The sequence below is a fragment of the Aythya marila genome (assembly GCF_965140915.1).
Source record: "Aythya marila genome assembly, chromosome: 20".
Lineage (NCBI taxonomy): Eukaryota > Metazoa > Chordata > Aves > Anseriformes > Anatidae > Aythya > Aythya marila.
The window spans coordinates 10388008-10411666 of record NC_139061.1 but is presented as its reverse complement, the minus strand read 5'-3'; the positions used below and the strand labels follow the sequence as shown (position 1 = coordinate 10411666).

The window sequence follows — 23659 nt, the reverse complement described above, 5'->3', positions numbered from 1 at the left end:
GGGAGGCATTTCCCTCCCCACCCTCATCTCTTTCCTTCCCAAAAGTAACAGCAGCATAAAGCGAAACACATCGGTGTTAAGAGTACAACAGGACTTTATTATATGAATTACTATTAAACATCTTTAAGAAAAAAATCACTTATGGAAATAAAGTCTAAAATAGCAACACGCACACACCACAGATTGGTTTGTTGGTTTGTTCCTTTTAAAACATTTTGTAGAGAAGTGATACAAACGTCACTGAGAGTTGCACGGTTTTATGTAAGAAATGCATTTTGGCTTCCAAGCCGGTTTTAGTGGCCTTCCTACTCATTAGACCTGACTTATTTTTTTTTTAAAGGAGATAAAAATAATCACTCTCCATCCTCCTTTGAAATGATGCTTTGTGCCTCCAAGATATTTTGAAATGGCTGCAGAGTGACATCATTCAGCGAGGCTTTGCCTAGACTAGGATATTTAAGGGCAAGTTGTTAGACCGTGTTAACGAACACAGCCCCAAGCCCCCGCGAAGCGCTGGGCTCAAAACCCACCGCGTGCAGCGGACGGAGGCTGTGCAGTGCCCCTGTGCCTCACCTCTACCCACATTTCCAGCAGGCCTGGCCTGAGACATGGCCTGGAAGTGGCTCGCCCAGGGCACCAGATCGCAGACCAAAGCCTTACGTGGCTCTCGTAAAAGGACAAGGGGCACAACAAACCCTCCTAGGGCCCCACCAGCACTCGGCCGTGGGCTGTAAGCACCCACCTGGCCACGAGCACCTCGCTGCTGTTCCCCCCCGACCCTCTCACTGCCACCAAAGCAGCCGTGGGGTGATGGCACCGTGGGGACAAGCAGCTTCCTACCCGAGCTTCTGCTCCACCGCCTGTTGGTGCGTCCTGCACTCATGGAGACTTAGCTGAAAGTTAAGCACTCGGTAGCTCAGAGGCGCTGGAACATTTACAAGCTGATCCAATTCCAAGCTTGGTTTTCTTCCAAATATGCAGAGCTGCTTTGGGCTGGGAGGGAGCGGCAGCAGCCTCCTGCTAACCTCAGAGCCAGCAGGCGACGGGGAAGTCGCCCCTCCTTCCTTTCTGCCAGTCCCAGGCTAGGGATAAAAGCCCTGCTCCGCTCCTGAAGGGCCTCCTGTTCCCAGCAAGAAGCCCCAGCTTCACACCGTGCCCCTGCACACAGGGACACACACACACCCTGCCAGACACCGGTCCTACCCTGCACAGCACAGGGCAGCACCGTGCCTCTCCAGCACCTCCCCGCGTCCCATTGCTGCTGCCACAACGTCACCTTCGAAGCAAGCTCGGGACTGCTGCAGCCCCCGGCTCCTACAGCCAGCACCAAGACTCGAGGGACGCTCCTCTCCCATTCCTCCCACAGAAAAGGAGAGGACACCAAAGCCAGGATGGGTCCTGGGGGTGCATCTCCTGCTGCTCCGATCCGAGACCTCGCCAGGCTCCTGCTGCAAGCAGCCGGCCTGCCACCACAGCACCCAGGCTGTGCAGGGCCCTGGTGTGGCTGGGAGCACGCAGGCTGTGCCCATGGCACGCCGTGTCCCCCAGCACCGTGTCCCCAGCACCGTGCCCCCCGTGCCATGTCCCCCGGCGAGGACGTGGACGGCCTCGGGGCAGCGAGGCGCGGCGGCGCTCAGCAGGTGCAGCGGCTGCGCTGCTTGCGGGGGAAAAAAAAAATCCTCTTGGCGTCCGCTTCAAAGGCATGCGGGCTCCGGGGAGGATTTGAAAAGGAGCCTGTCGGGAGCCAGAGCCTGCAATGTGGGCTTTTGTTACCAAACCCCGCGGAGAGGCAGGGACAACAGTTGCGTGTGTGTCTGATGGCTGGGGCTGCCGCGTCTGCCGCCTTCACAGCTCAAATCTTGCAACATTTGTGCTGGTTCACAGGAGCCAGAAAGTGAAACAGGCACGTCTACAGCCACCTCCTGAATTGAGCAGTAAACAGATTATGCCGATAAAGGAGAAGAAAATGTGCTGGCGGGAGCAATTTCTGACTTAATGCTCGTCACTCATTACTTACACAGGGAAGGAATTTGTTTACGTAATTATTTTTAGCCTGACAGCATCTCTGAATGTTGCAACGATTCGAGCGCTGCCTCCTGGCTACCCCTGCCCTCCCCTGGTAAAACGAGCCCCCAGGGAAAGGAGCTCTCCTGCTGCCACCCCGAGCCCCAGCCCCACAGCAGCTCCTGCAAACGCTCCGTGCCGAGAACATCTCCGCCAGCCCCAGCTGCAAACACCCAGCTCGGGCTTCCAGCCCAAACCTGCATCTTACCTACAGCAGGGGCGTCCCCAGGCCCGCCGAGGGCCCTGCCTGGCACCCGGGGAGCACCACCAGCACGCCACCCTTGCCAGACGTGGCCTGGCTCAGCCATGAGGGTTAAATCAAGGAGGAACCCAGCCCCTGGTGCCGTGCCGGCACAGGGAGCGCAGCTGGAGCGAGCCGGCCTCGCTGCGGCCGCTTCGGGTCCGGGCTTCAAGGCAGTTTGAGCAATGCCAAAGGCAAAGGTTTAATTCAAAGCGAAACGCCTTGGAAAAGAAGGCCCTTCCTTTTATAAACAATTTATATTATTCGACTATTACCTGATCTGAATCTCTGCTCATTACTCCTAGCAATAGTAGGCAACGATTTTTAGGTTCTCTCTCCCTCGTGTGTTTTCTTTTCCTGCGTGTGCAGAGCAAAGTTACATCCTCTCGCTGCAGAGCTATGTCCAGGACACTGCAGCCCCGCAGATCCCCAGTTTGAACGCATCCTCGGTAGCACAACTGATTTTCGCTCTTCTCGCGACGCCGCTTGGATGGAGCAGGACAGAGACGGCTGCTCCTCGGCTCTGAGATCCACCAGCTCCACTGCAGCTCAGGTCAGCTGCTGACTTTTTTTTCCTTTTTTTTTTCCTTTTTTTTTTTTTTTTGGCTGATTTGCTAGATAGGAGAAGTTGTTTTCAAACCCCTGGTAAGAAAACTTTGTGCCTCACTTCAATACTTGTACTTCAGAGGAGTACAAAAGCAGAGGGGGAACAGCCAAAAAACTGGGTTGTTTGGTGTTGGGTGTTTGTTTTTTTTTTTTTTTCTTTCCTTTTCAGCCATCTTCTTCTTAAGCCTTTTGCATGTTCTGTGCCAGCAATAAAGCCCAGTGCTGGGACCTGCAGGGGAGGGGATAGGGAAGGAAAGAGAACAGCGTGTGCTCAGCCTCAGCCGCACCATGGCCAGCACCAGCCCACAGCAGTGCCTGGGGCTCCCGCAGCACCCGTGGGGCTCATCCACACCCAGAGGGGCTCCGGACCCAAACCAAAGCACCTGGGGCTGCTTGCACGCTCACCAAAAGCATTCATCCCCCAGTGCCTCTCACCATTTACTGCCCTTCCTTTGGCGTCTCCTCCTCCTCCTGGAGCTGCTGCCTCCGTGCTTGGAAGTCTTCATCTGAAAGGCACAGGTAGATGGGGGCTGCTGGGGGCTGCGGCCACCCCATGTGTGGTGCCAGCCCCAACACCAGCCCCAAATCCAGCCTGAAATCCAGCCTCAACACCAGCCCCAATGCCGGGGAGGTGCTGCAGTGAGGAGGCAGCTCGGGTCCTTCCCCGGGGCAGGGATTTCCTCGCTCAGGCAGAAAACACCCCAAGACTGGGACACAGACTCTGCCAGAACACGCCTGGGAAAGGTGGAAGGAGGTCTTGGCCCAGGGAGGCATTTCTACCACGCAGTCACACCTGGGGCAGCTCCGGGGCGGTCGGGGTTGGCACAACAGTGCCAGGAGGTGCCTCGGTGCAAATCCAGCTGCCGACAGGTTTGGCGAGGCAGTGCCCTGGCCCCAGGCTGTGCACAGCCCGGCCACAACCCCCGGGACTCCCCAGAAGAGGAGAAGCCTGTCCACAACCACCCAGTAAGCGTGTGCTGACCGGAGAGCCGCGTGGTGCTGGGGCTGAGCCTGTTACACGGGTGGCTGTGCCCCCGGCAGGGACCCGACAGGATCCCACTCAGCCTGGTCTTGGTGTGGGGCAGGACAGGGCCAGCACAGCGGGTCCCCAGCCTGCTGGGCTGAGCCCAAAACGTATGGCACGGCACGGCACGGCACGGCACGGCGTTTCTTACCGCACGAGTGTCCTTCCACATCGTCGAGAAGATTTGCCGTGGAAGCTGCTGTCCCCAACCTGCACCTTCTGCTAAGGAAAACTTGTCAGGGGCCCAGGACGTGGCCGCAGCACCAGCAGTGACCCTTCACAGCCCCCAGCCCCGCCGTGGGAGGCAGCTGGGGAGGCTCCTCGCCAAGCCACAGCCTCGCGGAGTCCCCTGGGACCACGGCTTGCCCAGCCTGCACCCTGCAGCCCCTCAGCGGTTCCCAGCTGCTGGGGACAGATGGCAGCGAGCCCCTTTTAGGATACACCTGGTGCTTCAACAAGTGTTTTCTTTTTGACTTCCTCATTTTCGTCTTCTCGGAGAAGGCTCTGGCAAGTTCAAACAGCTTCTTGCGTGTTGCTGGAAGGAAGCAGCCAGGTGAGTCTCACCCCAAACCCTCCCCAAAGCCGCCGTGGGTGGTGGGGAGGAGATGGCCACGGTGCTGACACTGTCAGCCTTTCACTGGGATTTTTGTGGCATTCCCTCCCCGTGACTAACCCAGCCCTCCCCAGGGGGTCTCAGCTAGCTGTGCTCTGAGCCAGGCTGCCCAAAGAACTTGGGCTGCTCTGCGATGGGAGAAGCAGACTGAGTGGCTAAGAGGGAAAGATTGGGAAAGGGAGAGGTACAGCAACCCCCCTGCTTCCTCCTCCGGGATTCCAGCAGAGCTGGGACTGAAGGACTCCCGCGTGGCACCGGGCACAGGATGCCCAAGCCCAGGACTTGAAAACACAGCCAGAAACTTCACCCCAAAGCTCTGCTGCTAGGGCTGAGCAGTGTCGTAGCGTGATGTGCACCTGCAGCGTGCGGTGTTCCATGCCTTGCACACCCTCGTGCCAGCCGTGTGAGTCGAGGGGTGCTGGGGACACCCGTGCCAGCCTGCCACGAGGGGTGGCAAGGAGCCCAGGGGCACACGTGCCAGCAGACACGTGTGGCAGCACCCGAACACCCACGGATGTGCTGCGTGAGCCAGCTCTGCCCCCCGCCACCCCCTGCACCCCTCAGGGGCTGCCCGCCGCCAGAGCTGGAGCCCGACTCACACTTTCCCATGTGTTTCAATTTGTCTCTGAATAAGGCATCGTCGGACACGGCACTGCCGGCCTCGCTGGTTCCGGGGGGGGCTGCGTCACCTGCAAGGCAAACATCTGCTCACAGGCGGCACGTGGCCGGGAGAGGCTGGAGACAAATCATTTCCATGACCCAGTTCCAGCGCTCGTGGAGCGCGGCCCTGCCACGAGTGGTGCTGAGCACAGCGAGCAGGGTGAGGGCATCAGCACGCCGGGGGCTGGCTGCAGGTGAGGACCCCACGCTGACAAAACCCCCGAGACCCTGGGTGCAGAGACCTGGGCTGCAGGGACCTTGACTCGGCCGCGTTTTGCCCAGCCCCGCACGGGGCCGCGGACAGACACCAGTGCTAATTCTGTCCCCGGGCAGCTGCCCTGCTGCCGAGGTTAATCAGGATTACCCAGAACAGTCATTATGCCTCCCAGGCACAATCCTCTGCTCCGATCAAGGCAAGGGCGGGCTCTGTCACCCCTGGGAGCTGCATCCCTGCTCCCAGCGCAGGGACAGAGGCAGGACACGGGAGCAGTGCTGCCTGGGGAAGGCAGGGCGAGGCTGGGGAGGGCACCAGCACCCATCTCCATCGCCTGCCCTCCCCTCTCCTGTGCACTCTGGGGGCTTTGTGCAGCAGGGAGGGACCAGTTGGGTTCCTCCCCTTGCTGCCACAGCAGAGGGCATCAGCAAGGCACGGTCTGGCACGGCCCGGCACAGCCCGTCGGGCAGAGCTGGGAGGCACCCAGCTGACGAGAGGTGATGCTCTTGTGCCTCTTGAAATTACCTGATAGTATGGAGGAGAAACCAAAATCGTTGCTGCCAGCAACACTGCTCGACTTGGACTTTTTTGACTCGTATTTCAATCGGTCTGAAAAACAAAAAGCCCCGAGGCCTGCTTGGTCAGAGCCCTGGGCAGCACGCGCAGCTCTGTGCTCATTCCCCTGCCCGCCTGCTGTGCTCACAGCCCAGTGAGGGGCCCCTCACGGCAGCACGAGGACGTGAGGGGAAGAGGGAAGGTGCATGGGGACAGGGGAGGAACAGCCCTGGCAAAGCCATGCTGGCTGTCTCCCTGGGATGGGCTTGGAGGGCACTGCCAGGGCTCCGTGCCACAGATTTGCTGGGCAGGAGGAGCAGAGCCTCGTGGCGGGCAGCTCAGCACCAAGAGGAGCACAGGAACAAAACCTGCTGCTCGGTGTTGGCAGGTCGGGCTGCCACCACGGCCCTGACCACATCCTGCACGTCTCTGCCTCGCCAGCAGCCAGGCCACCACAGCAGGACCTCCGTCCTGCAGGGAGGCACGCGGCCAAAACGCAGGCAGAGGCTTCCCGCGGTGCTCCTCACCTCTCTCCAGGGCCAGCAGGAAATCCCGGTTCCTCTGTAGCTCCTTCATGAACTCCTCGTTCTGCAGGAAGAGCGCGATCCTCTCGTCCTCCAGGTACTGCTTCCACCTCCTCTCCTGCTCCAGCGAGCCCTGGCCCCGCGGGCCGAGCCCCCTCGGCACGGGCTGCCGGCAGCCTGGAGAGCCCTGGGCAGGAGGCAAACGGGGCAGAGGTTGGGCACGGCTGTGGGACCTGGCCCCCCATAAAGCTCCCCAGAGCCCCCCGCTTTATGCTGACCCTGGCATTTTGCTCCTAGGGTCTGTTGGCAGCGGGGTCCCTGCCTCCCACTCCAACAGCCCCACTCGGAGGGGCACCCCCCAGCCAGGGCAAAGGGGGCACTGGGCACCCCCACGGGGTGGAGGAGCCAGGGGATGGCATTCCTGCACGGGAGCACCCCCCCCGTGGTCTGGGAACCAGCACGGCACAGCAAGGAGCCGCTCTGCCCCTGGAGGAGCTCGTTCTCAGAGCCTATTGGCAAATATTTTTAATTTAAATACAGGGAGTTGAACTCGGACGGCACCTGGTGTCGAGGTGAGGGAGGAAGGTCTCGCAGCCGGCATCGCTGCTTTAATTTCCCCGACGAAACAGCAGAGACTGCAGTTTCCCCCTGGCAAACGCCCCTGTGCTCGCATCCCCTGGCTCCTGGCGCGTTTGCACACGTGGAAGAGCAGAGCCACGCTGCACGGTAGCAATCTCACCCTTGCCTACAATATTTATCTGATTTGTAGCTGCTCTCAGAGCGCCATAAAAAGCGAAAGCACACAATTACCAGGGAAAGAAAAGGGCAGCTGCTCCTCTCCTCCCCTTGAGCCCAAATGAATTGGCATGTTCCTATTCCCAGAAAGGTAATATAGCCTGAGAAGCTCAACTTCCAGGGCAATTATTTATGGAAACGTGGCAGGCTGCCTTTGGAGCCAAAAAGGGAGGGAAGAGACGATGCACGGGGAGGGAAGGGCATCTGCAGCTCTCCCCTGGTCCCTGCCACGCTGGGAGGGCGCTGGCCCTTGCAGAAAGGTGCTGCAAGGCCAAGCTGCGTGGCCCCAAAACAGCCGTGAAGCATACGGGGACTGCCTCCCACGGGAATCCTCTGCTTTGCACAAGGTTTGGTATCTCACGCCTGCAACACCAGCCCCCGAGCGCACCGAACGCGCTGCTCTGCCCAAGAGCGCTTCTCACCAGGGCAGCAGGTCAAATAATTTAAAATATTGACTGCTCCTTGCACGTGGCATTTCTGGCACCGGCTGCTGAGCTAACTAATGGCGAGAAGAAGCCTCGGAGCCCGGCTGGAAGTTTTCTCCTGCACGCCTCGCTCGCCTCACTGCCCGGGAGTGAGTGGCTCAGCGCCGGGGCACAGCGGGGCCCTCACCTGGGTGCGGGGAGCCTGCTGGGGCAGGATGCGCAGGAAATCCTCGGGGAGGTTGCCCAGGAGCGGCGGGTTCCAGTTCCTGTAGCGGCCGGGCCCCGGCACGTCCGTCCTGCGGGGAAACACACAGAGAGCACCCTTGGGCCAGGGGGACCCCACGGCGCCGCAGTGGGGGGCGCGGCGGCCTCCCACCCAGCTCCACGGGCTTATCCTGGGCACTTGAAAACCTCACGCTGCCTCCCCAGGCCCTCGCGTTAGCATGAGCTCGGGAGAGCGAAAAGCTCTCCTAGCAAGTTGGAAATCGTTGGGAGTTGCCCCACCACCTCGCAGGCTGCATTTTCCTTCTCCCTGTTTCGCTCAGCACCGCGGGAGCTGTACCCCTGCAGGGCTCTGCTTATACATTTTGCCTCCCGGACATCAAAACCAGCCTGCACCACCAGCAGGACTGTCTGCAGCAGGGACCTGGCACAGGGAGGCAGCAAGGGCAGTGGCAGGCGCTTTCCTCCAAGCCCACGGTCGTGGCTCAGCAGCCCAATGGAGCAGCAGCAGCAGCGTGGCGGCGCCCCGAGACGCTGCCCTCCCACGGCCGTGGCCCTGCTGCCCTTCCCCAGGGCGGCACAGCCAGGAGGGCTCCCCGTGCCAAGAGATAAGAGGTGCGGGGCCCCGGCCGTGCAGCACCTGGCGTTTTGGAGAGGCGTCAAGCGCTCCCCGCCCCCAGGAGCTGATTTTTGCCATTCCACTCGCTCCAGGAGCGGCTCTCCGGGCCCCTCAGCTGTTCACGTCTCGGGGCCTCGCGGATGTTATTTAGCCAGCTGTGAGCTTCATTCATCCCCCTTGGCTTTGGCTCGCCCAGTCCTAACAAACTGATGCCAGACCCCTCCTGTACGGGGGTCTCGTGCCCAGCAGCCCCCCCTGGCATTGCCCCGTGCCGCAGCGAGGGGCTGGAGCTCACCTGGGCGGCGGCGTGGGGGGCGCGCGGGGGCAGCGGGTGCCCAGCGCCTGGCTCTCGTAGGCAGGGGGGGAGTACACGGGGGGGGGCTCCTCGTCCGAGCTGTCCGGCTCCAGGGTCCGCTCCAGGATCTGGAGGGGGAGAAGGATGGGGTGAGGGCAAGTGGGGGCACTGCTCCCCCCGGGGACCGGGACGAGCTGAGCAGTGCTGCTGCAGGATGGGGACAAACGTCCTGGCTCTGTCCCCTGGCACCGGGGGTGCTGCTCTCGAGGGACGAGGCGCAGCATTTTGGCAACTGGGGGGGATCCTCTGACGGCAGCAAAAGGCTTCCTCTTGGTTTGGGGGAAGAAAGGAGGGAGGAAAGCAGTTTGGCTCAAGCCTCAAGCACTGCCTGAGGCGAACCAAGCAGGCTGCGTGCTACAAATCAACCAAATTGGGACTCAAACGTCTGCTGCCTGCAGTGGCTGGATGGTGCCCAGGCACCCTGCACCCCCGGGGCCGGCAGCTCCCAAGGGTGCTGCTGTGGGGGTCCGGCTTCCTTGAGCTGTTGAAGCACAGCTGCAGGGCTGTGATGACAGCACCTCCACTGCCTTTCCCTTGCCCTCGCACCCCCGCCCGCTGGGCTGGTACCAATTTTGCAGGTGGCACAAACAGGGCAGAAGGGGACCGCACCGCCTGCTCGCGCGGGTACCTCGGGGGGGATGCTGTCCTCCGAGTCCGAGCTGTCGTCGCAGCCGCTGCCGTCCAAGTTCATCTGCAGGAGCTGGTCGATGGTGGCGTCCACAGCGCCGTTGTTGGCCCTCAGAACGCACTCGATAATGTCGTAGTCCATGTTGGGGAACATGGTCTTGAAGTCCTCCATGGCCTGGTTGAACTCCAGCCGGCGGACCTGCCTGGCGGGGCGGCTGTTGTTGAGCTCCTGCGCCGAGGAGCCGCCCCGCGACCCGCCGTTGCTGCTGCTGCGTCGGAAGAGGCTCGTCATGGCGCGGGGGCGATGGGCCCGGTCCCAGTCCCGGTCCTGGTCCCAGTCCCGATCCCAGTCCTGGTAAGGCGAGTGCCTGGTGCCTCTCGTCACGGGGCGCTGCCCCGGCCGCCGGCGGGGAGCATGGGTGGGCGGCGGGGGCACCGCTCCCTGCGGCCGCAGCACCGCGCGTCAGCCCCCGGCGCGCTGCAGCATCCTCCCACCTGTGGGGCAGAGGGGAGAGAAGTCACAAAAGTCACCTTTTTGGGGTTGTTTTTTTGCAAAGAGCCAAGAGACCCCAGGGCGGCAGGGCAGCTTTGAGCTCCGTCCCCTCCAGGAGCGGCAGCTGGATGTGCACAAGGCACATTTTTGGTAACACCTTCATCTAAAGCCCGTCTCAGAAATCCCCCCTTCTAGGGGTTTTTCTTTCCCTTCGGAGGGAGGAGCACGATTTTTAACTTCTTCCTTTTGTGGCTCTGCCTCACTTGCTCAGCCAGCAGCGCGAGCATCATCCATGCCCCGATGCGTGGCCAGGAGGCTGCAGGCAGGGGCCGTGCTCGCCGCCAAGGTGTGAGCAAGGTGCCCAGAGGCACAGCGAGATCTCCTGCTTCAGTGGGGGAAATTCAACCAAATTCACCCTATTCAGCTGTGTCCTGGCACATCAGGAGCAGCCAGGAGTTCGGGTTCGCTGTGCCAGGCACCGCACACACAAATTATGAGAGCTGCATGGTAAGGAAAGTGGCACTGCTTCCACTGCAGAGGGCCCCACAGATTTCACATTTCCAGGTTTTCTGTTTATTTATAAACACGGTGAAATCTCTCTTTAAAATAAAAAAAAAAAATGGAGTCATTTCAGTGCAGGGGGCTGAAGCACTGCAGCACAACAAATCGACCCCTGGGAAAAGCCACCAAATCCAAGATTAACGTTCACTTTAAAACCATAAACAGATTATACAGCCACTGCTTCTCATTTGGAAACGCAGGGCCAAATTCAGTTCTGGATTAACTCCGCTGTTTAGAAAGAATTACCCCAGGAACACTTTGGATCCATAATATCATTTTCAGGAGCTTTTTCCCAAGTGGCAGGCGGAGAGTTCACAACAACTGCCCCTAAAACTGTATTTAATCGAGAAGAACACACCAGGCACATTTCTCAGTGAAAGGCTGCATAATCAGGTTCAACACCATTAAGCAGAGCAGCCACCTCTGAAGGTCACCCGAGCTCTCCCGTGCCCTCACCAAGGCCACCCTACGCACAGGAGCCAGGACTGGTGGAGAGGGAGCAGAAAGGCTCACGAGGAGGCACTTCTGAGCGTGGAAAGCCACCGTCTGCTCTGCACTCACTAAAAAAATGCATCTGAAGGGATCGCTCGGCCACGAGCCAGCTCCATCCCAGCCCTCTCGCCCGGCAGGGTTTGCTGCAGCTTGTGCAGCGTGAGCGGGGCGCGACGCCACAAGCGCCCTGCCCGGCTCTGTTCAGCGACGGCAAACAAATCCGCTGGAGTCGGTTAATAAAACATTGCTTCTTGGTTCCTCCTCTGCTGCCATGATTCATTCACAGCGAAAAGCCAGCTTTGTTCACACCTCTGGGATTACGCTTTAATCGCAATATTGCATTTCTGGTTCAGTCGCACGCTAAACCGAGCTCTAACACGTTCCCCGGGGACCCACGCTCCTTCAGGGTTCGGCCACTCAGCGAGGGCAGGTTCAGAGCCCACACGTCTAGGGGAGAACAGGTCCTAAAGGACACGCTGCAAACACACGCAGGATCCAAACACAAAGACCTGAGGGTGAAGAGACCTGCGGAGAACTCACTAGTGTGGCTTTGCTGATCTAACATATCAAAAACATCACATCGTAAAATCGGTCTCCAAAATCAGGAAGTGTGCCTAGAAATCCCCCAGTTTATTTTAAAACCCTAAGATCTATAGAGCAACAACAAGTGCCTGTGGTCAGGGGTATTCGTCTCCCACCGTTTGACTTCTGAGCGGGTATTTAAGGTCTTCCCTTAACCACGAGGGCTGGGCAGCCCCGTTCAGATGGAGCCAAAGGCCCCGGCCACCAACACGCAGCCGAGTGTGGAAATCCCTCTGCCCTGCCGGGGAAAGGCCGGGCTCTCCCCGCTGCAGATGCCTCTTTTCCGTGGAAGGTGTTAGTCAACGAGGCACCAGGGTCTGGGACGACTCATTTAAATTGCAGCCCATGCCAGATAGCGTGACTGGGAGCAGCAGCCTGCTGAATAATTGAAAGCTTCTGGTCCTAAGATGAAAAAAAAAAAAAAAAAATCAGGGACGGGGACAAGACATTTGTATGCCAAAAGGGCTCTGCTGCACATCTGGCTTTAAACAACAACGAGGGATTGTGCCACAAGGACGCTCCCAAGCCCATGAAACCTGAGTCACGGCGGCGCGGCTTGCAGGGACGCTGCCTGGCCGGTGCTGGTGCTCACGCAGGCAAATTGGGCAAAAGCAAGGCACAGGCAGTGCCCCCGGCACGCAGAAGGGCAAGGCTGCAAATGCAGGTCTTAAAAAAAAACATTTTTAATGTCCTGATGACATCCCAGAGAAATGCAAACCCCCCCACAGCGGCAGGAGTTCAAATCCGGAGAAAGGCGAGCGGGATCCCCGTGCCGGTGCCGCAGGGAACGGTCTGGGCACTGCTGGCCGGTGGCTCCGTGATGTCAGCAAGGGGCTGGGAGGGTGCCAGGAAAAGCAAAATCCTGCAGATGGCCCAAAAAGGAAGGAAGGAAGCTGGCGGCCAAGCACAGCCCCAGGCGAGGGCAGCGCCACGCTCGGGGCACGGCCAGGCGCAGAGAGCCCCACGGCACCCCCAGCTCACACAGCCCAAATCCGCACTCGGCAGAGACAGAGCCAAGAGCAAGACCTCAGCAGCCACAGAGAAACCCTTCGTGGAGCTGGCTGGGGAGCTGATGAGCCTGGAAAGCTCATTTCGCAGAGCCCAGGGCACGCGACACCCCGCAGCACGGATGCGGAGCAGGACGGGACGTGGAGGAGACTGTGCTGAGGGTGCTCCCGGGACCAGCAGAGGAGCAGCTGGATAATCCTCGGGGCTGGTGAGCCCAGCGATTTCATGCTGGGAACAACAGTTGCTCAGCTCTGCGAGGAAAGCAGCCCCGGCAGCTGTAAAAGCAGCGGGACCGATTGCTCACAGCCCTCGCAACTCAGGGCAAAGCCTTGGCACCAGCGCGAAGGAGAATATTCTCTGAATATTGTCTGCTGCAGCTCAGACAACAGATGGGGTTGCTTAAACGCGGCTGGATGAGACCAGCCCGTCTTCCCCTGCTCCAGGCTCCGGAGGGAAAGCTCTCAGAGGAAGACTCACGCTGGACACGTTACATCAAGAAGTGCTTCAGCCAGGGCAGGTTTTCGGAGCTCTGCCTTCAGCCAGGCCCCTTCGGAGGGACCTTGCTGAAAAGGAGCAAGAAGCGCAGGGACACGGCCGCTCGGCGGCTGCAGGTGCCTGGCCAGCGGTGGCTGTAATAGGATTAAAAGCAGGATGAAAAGTAAACGGTGGGGAACAGAAATTATGGTAGTGTCTAGCAGCAGATTGAAATTCAGAGCACACACCGAGGACGTGCAGGATGTGGCTGCGTTCAGTCTGCCCCAAGTCTCCTCCGTCACCTCTCCGCCGGCCCCGGCAGCGCGCACACCTCAGCCCGGGGAGCTGCCCGTGCCCAAATCCTTTCACACACCACAAGCAGGCACACGGGGCTCCCTTTAACGCTTGTCCCACCACGAATTAAAGCGGCTGGGTTTAAGCCCTTTTCAAAAAGGTATAAAGCAATCAGGGAAAGAAAAAAAAAAAAAGAAGGGAAAAAAAAAAAAAAAGCCCTGTGTGAAAACCCATGCAGCACGTACCTCTGCAAACCCAAATCCCAGCGGCTCTGAGAGCCACGCTCAGACAGGCCACAGCAGCACAAGGAGGGGGTCAGGGTAACCGAGCCCCCGTCGGGACCTGCACCCATGGGTGCCTGTCCCCCTGCTCGGTGCTCGCGGCTGCAGCCGGCAGAGGCCAGCAGCACCGTGCGCCCCCGGCCACCCGATTCAGGGAAATCCTCTTCTGCGGGATCGCAGAAGAACTGCGCCGTGCCACCCTCCCCGACAGATTTACGAGGGGCCTTTGTGTGCACACCAGATGTCAGCCCCGCAGCACCCGGCCCGCCTGCAAAGCAGCCCCGAGAGGCCGAAACGCTGCGGCTGCTCTCGGCCCAAGGGGAAGCAGGGTGAGGGCTCCCGGGGGGTCCCAGCCCTCCCCAGGGACCCTGGGTGGCAGCGGGGTGCAGGGACCCCCTGGTCGATGTGAGCAAGGGATGGAAAGCCCTGGGTTGTGCAGGACAGAGCCCTCCCGGAGCACCTGGTGTTTCCCTGTGACTAATCCCCGGGTCTCACACACATTTGCCAGGCCACAATCACAGTCCTTCCCCCCCGCCTCCCCCCTCCCAAACTAAGCCTATATTAATGAGATGGCACTAGATCTTAATCAAAAAGTTGCCCGCCTTGCGAGGCTGCCTTCCAATGGCTTCATTGAAGGTAATTTGAGCTTGGTAGGACGGCATTCCTAAAATAGTTGAGGGAATTCAGACACGAAACAAGGTTTCCAGGAAGGGATTAAAAAAAAATGGGTCAAGCAAGTGTGAGCGATTAAAGTAACCCAGCATCCTTTGTATGATTTAAATGCGGCTCTGCTCGGCTCTGTCCCGTGTCGACGTGCAGGAAAGGGGATGCAAGAGGCTGACGAAAGCAGCGACAGCACCCGGGGGACAGCACCCGCCCGACGTGCAACCAGCCCAGGGCAGGAAGGAGGGACAGGTAGTGAGGATGGCGTGAGGTAGGGTGTTGGGGGCTCTCCCAAAATCCTGGCCCCTCTGTGAAGCTGTTGCAGACCCAGCACTGCCCCATGGCCCTGCAGGGCAGACGCTGTAGTAGGAAAAGCAACCAAGCAAATTCGGGGTGGAGACACAGCCCTGTGGGCCCCACCTGCTGGTGCTGGTGCTGAGCCCAAACCCAGGGACCCTTTCCTGAGTCAAACGCCCTCTCCGTGCCTCAGTTTCCCCATCCACATGCAGCATAACAACATCCCCAAAGGGCTCCGGTGCTGCTCATGGCCATGCCGTCGGTGCAGGCCTTGAAGGAAGAAACCCACAGGGGGCCCTGCCAGCGCTGAGCCCCGGGCACCCCAATCCCGTCCCACAAAGCCCTGGCTCCATATGTCGCACGGCCCCGTCCTGAGCCGCTTATCCCCTCTCCTCCCTTTGTGCTCCCGGCTCAGCGCCAGCCCTCGCCGGCCGCGCGCACAAAAGCAGCGGGAAGCTGCCGGGAGGAAAAGGAAACCTCTCGCACAGACAAAGGTGCTCGGCTCCGCTGGGGCCAGCACCAGGAGGTCAGGGCCGGCGGAGGAGCCACCTCTGGGCTTTTTGGGGATTGGGTTTGGGCGGCCGGCACCTAACTGCAGGGTGGGGGAGAGCTAATCCGTGCTGGGGGCAGGGCCGGGCACGCATGGCGCCTCGCTGGGCTCGGTCACAAATGCTAATTTGCCATTTTCGGCCAAGGGTCAAAGAAATTGAAGGACAGAGGGGGAAAAAGGAGAAAGGGCCTGAGCAGAGCCAGCCCCGTCCCTTGGCAGCGCAGGACGTGCCCCACCTGTTCCTGGTGCAGCAGGAGCACACTGGGGATGGACTGGGATGGACTGGGAGGAGACCAGACTTCCCCTGCCCCAGCCTGGGCACCGGGGTAAGCTTCCAAAGGTTGGGCAGCAATTCCTGAAGCAGCTTCGTGCAGGGGCACAGAGGGAAGAAAACCAAGGGTTAGAGGCAGGGGCAGTGCGGGCTGAGGGCCTCACACACGGGGCTGAGCCGCAGAGGGTGCGTGGGCTCCGACCGGGCACCGGCACCCCAGCACCGAGGTGCCACGGGGCCACCAGCACCTGCTGCTGCTCTCTGGCCTCCAGGATTTCAGGGCCATCGCTCAACATGTGAAGGAAAAAAAAAAAAAAAAAAAGCAGCATTGATTCGCCCAGGGCTACGTGGAGGAGAAGGACCCGCAAGTTTCTATGGAAACAAAACGAGGAGAGTAAAACTCTCACTCACGGGCACGGTAAATTATTTACCAGGACAGGCCCCTGCCCATTAGGATCTGGTAAAAAGATTTAAAAGTGGTCATTACGCAGGCTGCTCGCAACCACTACATTCAGGCCGCTGAAACCACAGGCGAGGAAGAGGAAAGACTTGGGGTTTCCACGCCACGCAGGCGGTGAAACCCACAGGGCCAGCACGGGCTCGCTCCGGGGCACAGCTGGGGACCCATGTGAGGGTCCTGTGTCCCTGTGCCCCCCTCTGCAGCTCGAGGAATGCCTCCAAGGAGCTCCCAGGTGCCCAGACCTGTGGGCAGCCCCAAACCCTGGTGCCCAGAAAGCGAGCTGCTTCCAAGCAGAGAGATTTTGATGAGCAGAGAATTAACGAAGGAAGAACCGGGCACGAAGCGAGAGAACCGCAGGCACGTGAGGGCATCGCCTTGCCCTGGTTTTGCTTTTTTATGCTAACTTCTTTCACCTGTCCCACTCCTCGCTGCAAGGCACGGCGATGCCCGGCACGAGGCCACCCAAAAGGCTCCCGTCCGACACCGCCCACGGGAGCCGCGCACCCTGCGAGGCCGCCCAGCCCTCGGCACTGCCAGCTCAGCACCACTGCGAGCCGGCACCGGCAGGGAGAAAGGGAGTAATTAAGTTGCAAATGGAGGAGTTGCCTTTTTTATGAGTCAATAAGCCATATGGCTGATGGAAGGCACCGAGCTGACGATTCGGGCACTGCCGTCCCCTGGTTGTCCCGGGACACGGCACCGCATTGTGATCGCGCTGCTCTTTTGTCCTCCCTCGCGCCGGGTGACATTGCTCAGCAGAGGAGAACCTGCTTGAAACACTACACCTCGCCAGGGACGGGCATTTAATTAACGCCGATCCATCAGGCCTCTCCCGCAGAAGCGCCAGGAAGGTTTCAGGACGCCGCAGGGATCGCGGCTCCATCCTCCGGCACACGGCGGGGAGATGAAAGCCCCTGAAAGCCTCCCGTGCTCGCTCTGTTCCCTCTGCTCCACCACAGCACATCGGGATTTGATACTGAAATGCTGTGGGGTGCTAACCCGGACTGCCAGCTCCCACATCCGCACAGTACCCCGCTCCCAGGGCGAGGGGACCCCGCTCGCAGCCCCCACGCACGGGCTGTGCGCTCCGGCAGCGCAGCCACCGAACTAGGGCACGCTCTTCCTCAAAGCCCCAGCCTCACTTCTCCTGCGTTATTTTTAAGTTTGGGTAATTAACTCACACCCAGCTCCGTCGCTGTGCTGTCCCAGTTGCTTTGGGCCGGCCCGACAGCTGCAGTTACCAGCCAGGGAGGTTAAAAGCAAGAAGGATTTCAGGAGCAGTGGGCTGGGACGAGCCACCAGGCTCCATGGGCAGGAGGATTAGCGCTGCAGCTGTGCTGTCCATCTGCCTGCCCACAGCGCAGAGGGGCCACGAGCCCTCGTGCCACCCCAGAGCACCACATCCCCTCTCCAGCACAACTCTGAGCCCTTCCCGAGTGCCAGGACCCAGGAGTTGTCCCCAGGGGATGTCCCCTGCCCTGTGCTGTGCTACGGCCCCGGCACGCAGGTGCCCCATCTCCACCTCCCGTCACCACCACCCCACGCAGCCCCTGCAGCTCCAGGGCCCCCAAAAGGCACAAGGGGGAGCAGGGCAGGCCCCCAGGCAGCAGAGGCAGGGTCAGCATCCCCCCAGCACACGGTACCTCGCAGCGCTCCCGCCGGTCTCCCAGTCTCTGAAGGCTGCCCTCGTGCCAGTGCTCCACAGCTGCCTGGGAACGGGGAGGTAGAGAAAGAAAGAAAATAACACGCTGTTATAATTGACTCCGTAACTGAGTCAAACACTAAAATCAGCTTGGACCTGCCAGGAAGTTAAACAGCAGTTGTGCCGTGCCCCATTTTCTGGAGACAAGCCACCTGCTCTCCCTGTTACGGCTCGGCCCTGCTCCGCTGAGGCCTCAGCCAGGCCCTGGGGACGCGAGCGAGGGCAGGGACCGAGGAGCTGCCAGGCAGAAGGGTGAAACACCACCCCTGGGAGCCAGGGCTCGTTTCCCAGCAATTACAGCGGACTGGGGCTAGGAGAAAGCACAAGGCTGCACGCAGGTGGCCGTGTCCCAACGGGACGGCACGGCTAACGGGGGCACCAGGTCAGACGCGTCCCGTGCGCCACTCCAGCCGTGGACAGGGAAGGACCTGCCACAAACAGGGGGAGGACAGCGGGCACGCTGGTGCCTTGCATGGGAAGGCAATCAGGAGACTGCAGAGCGCGGTGCGGCCCCGGGTGAACTCTTTCAGGGCCAGGGAAGCTGCTCAGCGCGCGCAGAACACCTTCAAACTCCAACAAAATGCACCCGCTCTGCAGCTGGACAGGATGGCGGTGCTGCGCACAGCGTAACGCACGCTGGGTTTCCACCAGCACCACCAAGAGCCAGCTCCTGGGGTTGGTCCCGAGTCCACCAAAATCCCTGGGGGCACCGACCCGAGCCTGGCAGGGCCGTGGAGAAGCTCCTGTCCGGGGTGGCAGCACCCTGGCACCCTGCTCGTGGTGGGAGGTGGTGGCACGGTGCTGGGGATCCACGAGGGGCTCTGCCTGCCGGCCGCGGCGCTGGCTTGGATTTTAAGACACTTGTTTGTTTGTTTGTCGCTGGGCAACCGAGAGGGGATGGAAAAAAATATCAATATCCTATTGTCACCTATGAGTCACTGCTCGGCACGGGCCGAAACGCCCCGTCCTTCCCGCAGGATGCTGCTGAGGCCCTGGGGAAACGGGAGGAGAGCCCGAGGTGCCCCGCGGCCACCGGCACTGCCCCTGGGGCTGCCTGCCCTGTCCCCGTCCCGCTGCCCACGGCCAGGGTCAGTGGTGGCACAGGGACACCGGTGGCACAGGGACACGGGTGGCACAAGGATAGCTTTCCACGTCCCTGAAGGCGGCGAAGGAATTTGCATTTGTATTTGCATTTCCTAATTGCGCCTCCGGGTTTCCCGGGACATCGGCCGGGCTCGGTTTCCATGGCAGGTTTTGTGCGGGCTGGGAGAACCGAGGCAGGCACAAAGGGGCCACAAAGGACCTGCCACTCACCGCCATCAAAGGCGGCCGCGGGGCCCTGGGTCCCTGGGGATCCCCCCCGGCACCACCAGGGCCACGCCACGGAGCCCCACGTCCGATGCCCACGGGACGCGGGAGGTCTGAGCGCTGCCGGGGCAGCAGCAGGGATGTGCTGCCCACGGGGCTGCTCCGGATTTTTACTTTATTTTTTGAAATCCGATGGTTTTCAAAGCCAGGCAACTCCAATTTATCCCAAGCAAAGGCTTTGCAGAGCCTCCCGGCACTCCCTCGCCCGTTCCAAAAAATGGGAAGTTAACCAAAAGTCTCGTTTTAACATTTTCCAGTCGAAAAGTCAGCGCGTCTCAGTGGTTAATACATGCGTCAGGGACAGCTAACCAGCACGGATTTTTCAAAAGAGGTTTTGGGAAAAAAAAAAAAGTTGAAATTTAAACAAAGTGTCTCAACTGACCAGATCCCAAGTTTCTAGAGTTACACCACACGAAACGAATAGCTGAATAAATGAATGGCTGCTTGACCTTCTGTCCTGACTCCGTGTGGAACCCAGCCCGGTGGCAGCCGCTCCGTGCCAGCGGCCTCTCCCGGCCCCGCCGCACACGCAGCCGGCAAAGCGCCCGAGCGGAGCCGCAGGTGGAGGTTTAGCAGCGAGGGGGATTTGCTCCGGAAAAGCAGCACCCCAATTTCACAGTCCCACAGGTCCACACGGCACAGATCAGCCTGGCAGCCCCTGGAGGGATGGGGCAGAGACGTCCCCAGCCCCGCTCATGGCCACGTTTTGGCAGGGACGTGCGGTGCCCCGTAAAGCCATACGGCCCCTTTCTTCTGCAGGGCCTGCTTCACATCGTGGGCACAGCAGAGGCTTCAGCAGAAAATCCAGGGGCAAGGACGGGTTCGAAGCAGAGTTGGAGGATGCTTTTTTTCTTTCCAGTTCCCAACAGCAATCACCAATCGATCCTTCTATTCCTGGGAGGTTTTACTCCGTACCATGGGCGCTGACAAGAAATAAACGCTGCGTCCCTGCAGCAGACAGACCTGGTTCAAATCAAACCCGCAGATATCTGAGCTGGCAGAAGGAAAGAGGCTGGGCTTGGAGCTCCAAGTAGCGGGCAAGCCAGGACAAACAGCCACCAAAAGCCACCTGAACCGTAAGGCTGCCACCCATGGCACGGTGCTCGCAAGTAACTGGGGATTTAGGATGCTCTTGGGCAGATCCCTGCACTACAAGGAGCTGGCGAGGGCTGACTGCCGAGGTGCTGAACCCTGCAATGAGGTGCTGAACCCGACGGAGGGGCCGAATCGCCACACCTGGAGGCAGCGGTGCAAGAACCAGACCCAGATATCACTCACTCCTCTCGTTTCCCATTATTTTCAGCTGGCTGGCCATCTAGCTGGGTCGTTGGGGTTTTCTTTTTCTTCCCAGTTTCCCTGTTGCATTCAGGGGCTGCCACGCCAGCACGTCTCCCAGCCTCTGCACTGGCTCCATGAACCAGGAGCACAGCCCGGCAGAACCCGGTCCCCAAACCACTTGCTGCAAGCCCACCAGGCAGAGGCTGCCTGCCTGCGGTGCCACCCGTCACCTCTCACAGCTGCAAGCAGATTCATCTTGTTACTTCAAGCACTCCAATTTTACAGTATAAAGTTATTCCTATCAGCTCACGCTGCCCAGGAGCCTCCCCACTCTGACCAGGGGCACCCCGCGATGCCAGCCCGTGGGTTACAGCAGCAGCACCCATCCCGCGGGTCCTGCCCTCAGATTTCATCCTCATGGCGACAGCAACCGAGCGTGAGTTACCTCTCAGCTCTGCTCCTGACCTTTCCCGTCCGAATGTGACTGCCCGGAGCACACAGCACCCCGCTATCTTTGCCCCCGCAGCGCACATTTGTGCAGGCAGATAAGCTCTGAGGGCTCGCTATCGTGCTGGGAAATGCCACGAGCTCCCCGCACGCTCCTGCCAGCCCCACGGCGGCTGCAGCCCGTGGCACCCACGTACACAGCACCCATGTGTGCAGCTCCTTCAGCCACCGCGAAGGGAAATCCTGCCCAGCGATGCCGCAGATCCAGCTGGGGGAAAAGCCGGGTGTTGGTGCCTGGGTTAGGTGCCGTTCTGTGGGCTTGTGTTTCGAATTTGGAAGCTCTTTGCTAACGAAATGCTGAGAAAAAAATACAACGAAGATCTTCAGGGAAGCTATCTGTCGAGAAAAGGGGTGGACGCCTTCCACCTGTCTCTGGAGCAAATGGTTTTTGCAGTTGGAGGTGCTGGGCCCAGGAGACGGTGCGTGAGGCTCCGCCGGCACCAGGCACATCCGTGCCGTGGCTGGACATCGCGGCAGCAGAGGCCACAACGGGCACAAAGCAGCAGCGACAGCACCATGAGCTGACCACAGGCTGCGTCTCCCTCACTGTGATGACCACCGAAACCTTTTCTGTCCCCCTTTCCCAGAGGCACGCAGCTCCTGCAGGTTCCCATTGCCCCATTGCCAGGGCTTCCACGGGAAAATCTTCATGAAAACCACGAACAGCTTGGCAGGGAGGTGCACGGTGCTTCAGTCTGCATCGTTAAAGACAAACACGGAGGAGGAGAAGGCAGCAAGGAGCATAAAAGCTTTCGTTGGCTGCCACATGCCCCGGCCACCAAGTTTGGGTGCCCCCAGACTTAGAGGCGGAGGGGTCGGCCCAGGCCAGCAGGATTTCCCCCGCGGGTTTTGTCACCGCTCCGTCCCCCACGTTTATTTTCGGTGGCGGCAGCAGCGGGAGGACATGCGAGGAGGAGGTGCGACTCGGCTGCTTTTTAAAAATAATAAAAAAGGAGCCTTTCCAAACTGCCTGGCGAGGCAGACGGCACTCGGGAGCGCTGCTTTCGAGCGGTGATTCCCAGGGGCGAGGCAGCTCCCGGACTCTTCCCCGTCGCCGTGTGCCCAGGACGGCTTCGCTGCCAGCCCCACGCGCCCCCCGTCCCCAGCAGGGTGACACAGCTCGGCTCCTGGGGTCCGCAAACACCTCCGGAGCCGGGAGCTAACCACGAACACCTGGGCACAGAAGGGGCCTGCTGCGGTTCCTAAGCTGCGATCAGAGCCCGGCAGGGATGTCAGGGGGTGCAAGGGCACCGCTGGGTTCGTGGGGAGCTGTGGAGCAGGACGGGGATTTAGGAATACTGCTGGATTTGTGGGGTGCTGAGGAGCAGGACGGGGATTTGAGAGCACTAACTGGATTTTTGGGGAGCTGAGGAGCAGGACGGGGATTTAATACTGCTGGCTTTGTGGGGAGCTGCGGAGCAGGACGGCATCCCGGGGCAGGACCACCAGCCCCGTGCTGGGGGCAGCCCGGGGGGGGGGCAGCACGACCCCAACCCCGGGGCCCTGCCACCGCCGTGCCCACCTCCGGGGCTCCACCGAGCACCCCCGGGCACCTCGGAGAACCGGGAGCCCCCTCCCCAGCCTCCCCTCCCCGCGGTCCACGAGCGGCGCTGCCCGGGCCCCGGCCGCCCCCTCCCCGCTCCCCGCCGGGGCCGCGGCCCGAGCAGGCCGGGAGGCGCCGCCCGCTTTGGGCTCGGCTCGGGCCGTGGCCGCACAAAGGAGCCTGAGCCCCGGCCCGGCCCGGCACGGCCCGGCCCGGCCCTGCCCGGCCCCCTTACCGGCACTGCGGGGGCGGCAGGCACGGAGCTCACCGGGAACCATGGAAAGGAGCCGGGACGGGAGACGGAACGTGGCGGGCGGGCGGGGGCGGGGGCGGCCGCCGGGCCCGGCTGCTGGGGGCGGCGCGGCGGGGCCGGGGCCGGGGCCGGGGTTGGGGTTGGGGTTGGGGGTGCGGCGAGGAGGGGGGCGCGGGGCCCTACCCCCTGTTGTGCCCCCCCACACACCTCCGGTTTTGGGGACCCCCTCCCGGTTTTGGGGACCCCCCCCGGTTTGGGGATCCCCTCCTCTTTGGGGACCCCCCCCCGGTTTTGGGGACCCCCTCCTCTTTGGGGACCCCCCCCGGTTTTGGGGACCCCCTCCTGTTTGGGGACCCTCCCCGGTTTTGGGGATCCCCCCCCCGGTACCCCCAGCACCCTGCACAGGGGGGGGTGCCGGGCCCGGACACCCCCTTGGGGTGGTCCCAAGGACCCCTTAGGGCGGCCTTAGTGCGGGGATCGCCCCCCCTCAGCCTAAATCATTTCACCCCTGTCTGGCAGCTTTGCCAGTCGTAGCCTGGGTACGGAGCTGCGAGGCTCTGACAAGGCTCACAGACAGCAGCGAGAGCGAAAACAGAGGCAAATCTTTGGCTTTCCGCGAGCACAAGTCCATATGCCGCAACATTTGCCTTCGCAGAGCTAAATGCAGCTCGCTGGGTCTATCTGCTGTGCCTCGCTGCGAGCTTCGCTGGCTGAAATCCCTTCTTCTGGTCCAGCCTCGCTTCAAAGGAATCAGGCAATGAGATTTCTTTACTGGCCTTTGATACGGGCCGGAGCTGCTACTGACACAAGTGAGGAGAAATGGGGAAAGAAATGCACAACTAGTAAGAATTAAAATAGTGAATTTAATTCAGCCAGTTCCAACTAAATCGATAAATCCCGTGGGGGGAAAAACAAACAAACAAACAAACAAACAAAACCTGGCATGGAAAACACAAAACACAAGTTTTTGTTTGACAGCTGGCAGTAACAACCACATGAAAAGGTAATCAGGGTATTTCTGCCTGTTCTGAACAACAC

The 23659-nt window shown here is 60.5% G+C and overlaps 1 protein-coding gene and 1 long non-coding RNA gene across 2 annotated transcripts; both read right to left on the bottom strand.

Annotated features, from left to right (window-relative positions):
* Positions 1-2494: 2494 nt before the first annotated feature.
* CUEDC1 (CUE domain containing 1) lies at positions 2495-9968 on the bottom strand. The gene is made up of 10 exons (XM_082776298.1): positions 9546-9968; positions 8858-8985; positions 7909-8017; positions 6505-6688; positions 5948-6031; positions 5148-5237; positions 4377-4470; positions 4087-4145; positions 3347-3417; positions 2495-3140 (listed from the first exon to the last, which is right to left on the bottom strand). Exons 1-9 carry the CDS (start codon positions 9834-9836, stop codon positions 3350-3352), a joined length of 1107 nt encoding a protein of 368 aa, XP_082632424.1. The 5' UTR covers positions 9837-9968; the 3' UTR covers positions 2495-3140; positions 3347-3349.
* Positions 9969-9970: 2 nt separating this feature from the next.
* Positions 9971-22686, bottom strand: LOC309885898. The gene is made up of 3 exons (XR_014318866.1): positions 22604-22686; positions 17614-17679; positions 9971-10039 (listed from the first exon to the last, which is right to left on the bottom strand). It is a non-coding gene; the product is annotated as an uncharacterized lncRNA (long non-coding RNA).
* Positions 22687-23659: the final 973 nt, after the last annotated feature.

What these genes read in the sequence shown, in the direction of transcription:
- CUEDC1 (XM_082776298.1), bottom strand. Translation starts at nt 9,836, where the DNA reads ATGACGAGCCTCTTCCGACGCAGCAGCAGCAACGGCGGGTCGCGGGGC. An exon ending in AGCAGGCTCCCCGCACCCAG is followed by an intron (nt 6,689 to 7,908) that starts GTGAGGGCCCCG and finishes CCTCCTGCCCAG; the next exon opens with GGCTCTCCAGGCTGCCGGCA. An exon ending in ATTGAAACACATGGGAAAGT is followed by an intron (nt 4,471 to 5,147) that starts GTGAGTCGGGCT and finishes GCTTCCTTCCAG; the next exon opens with CAACACGCAAGAAGCTGTTT.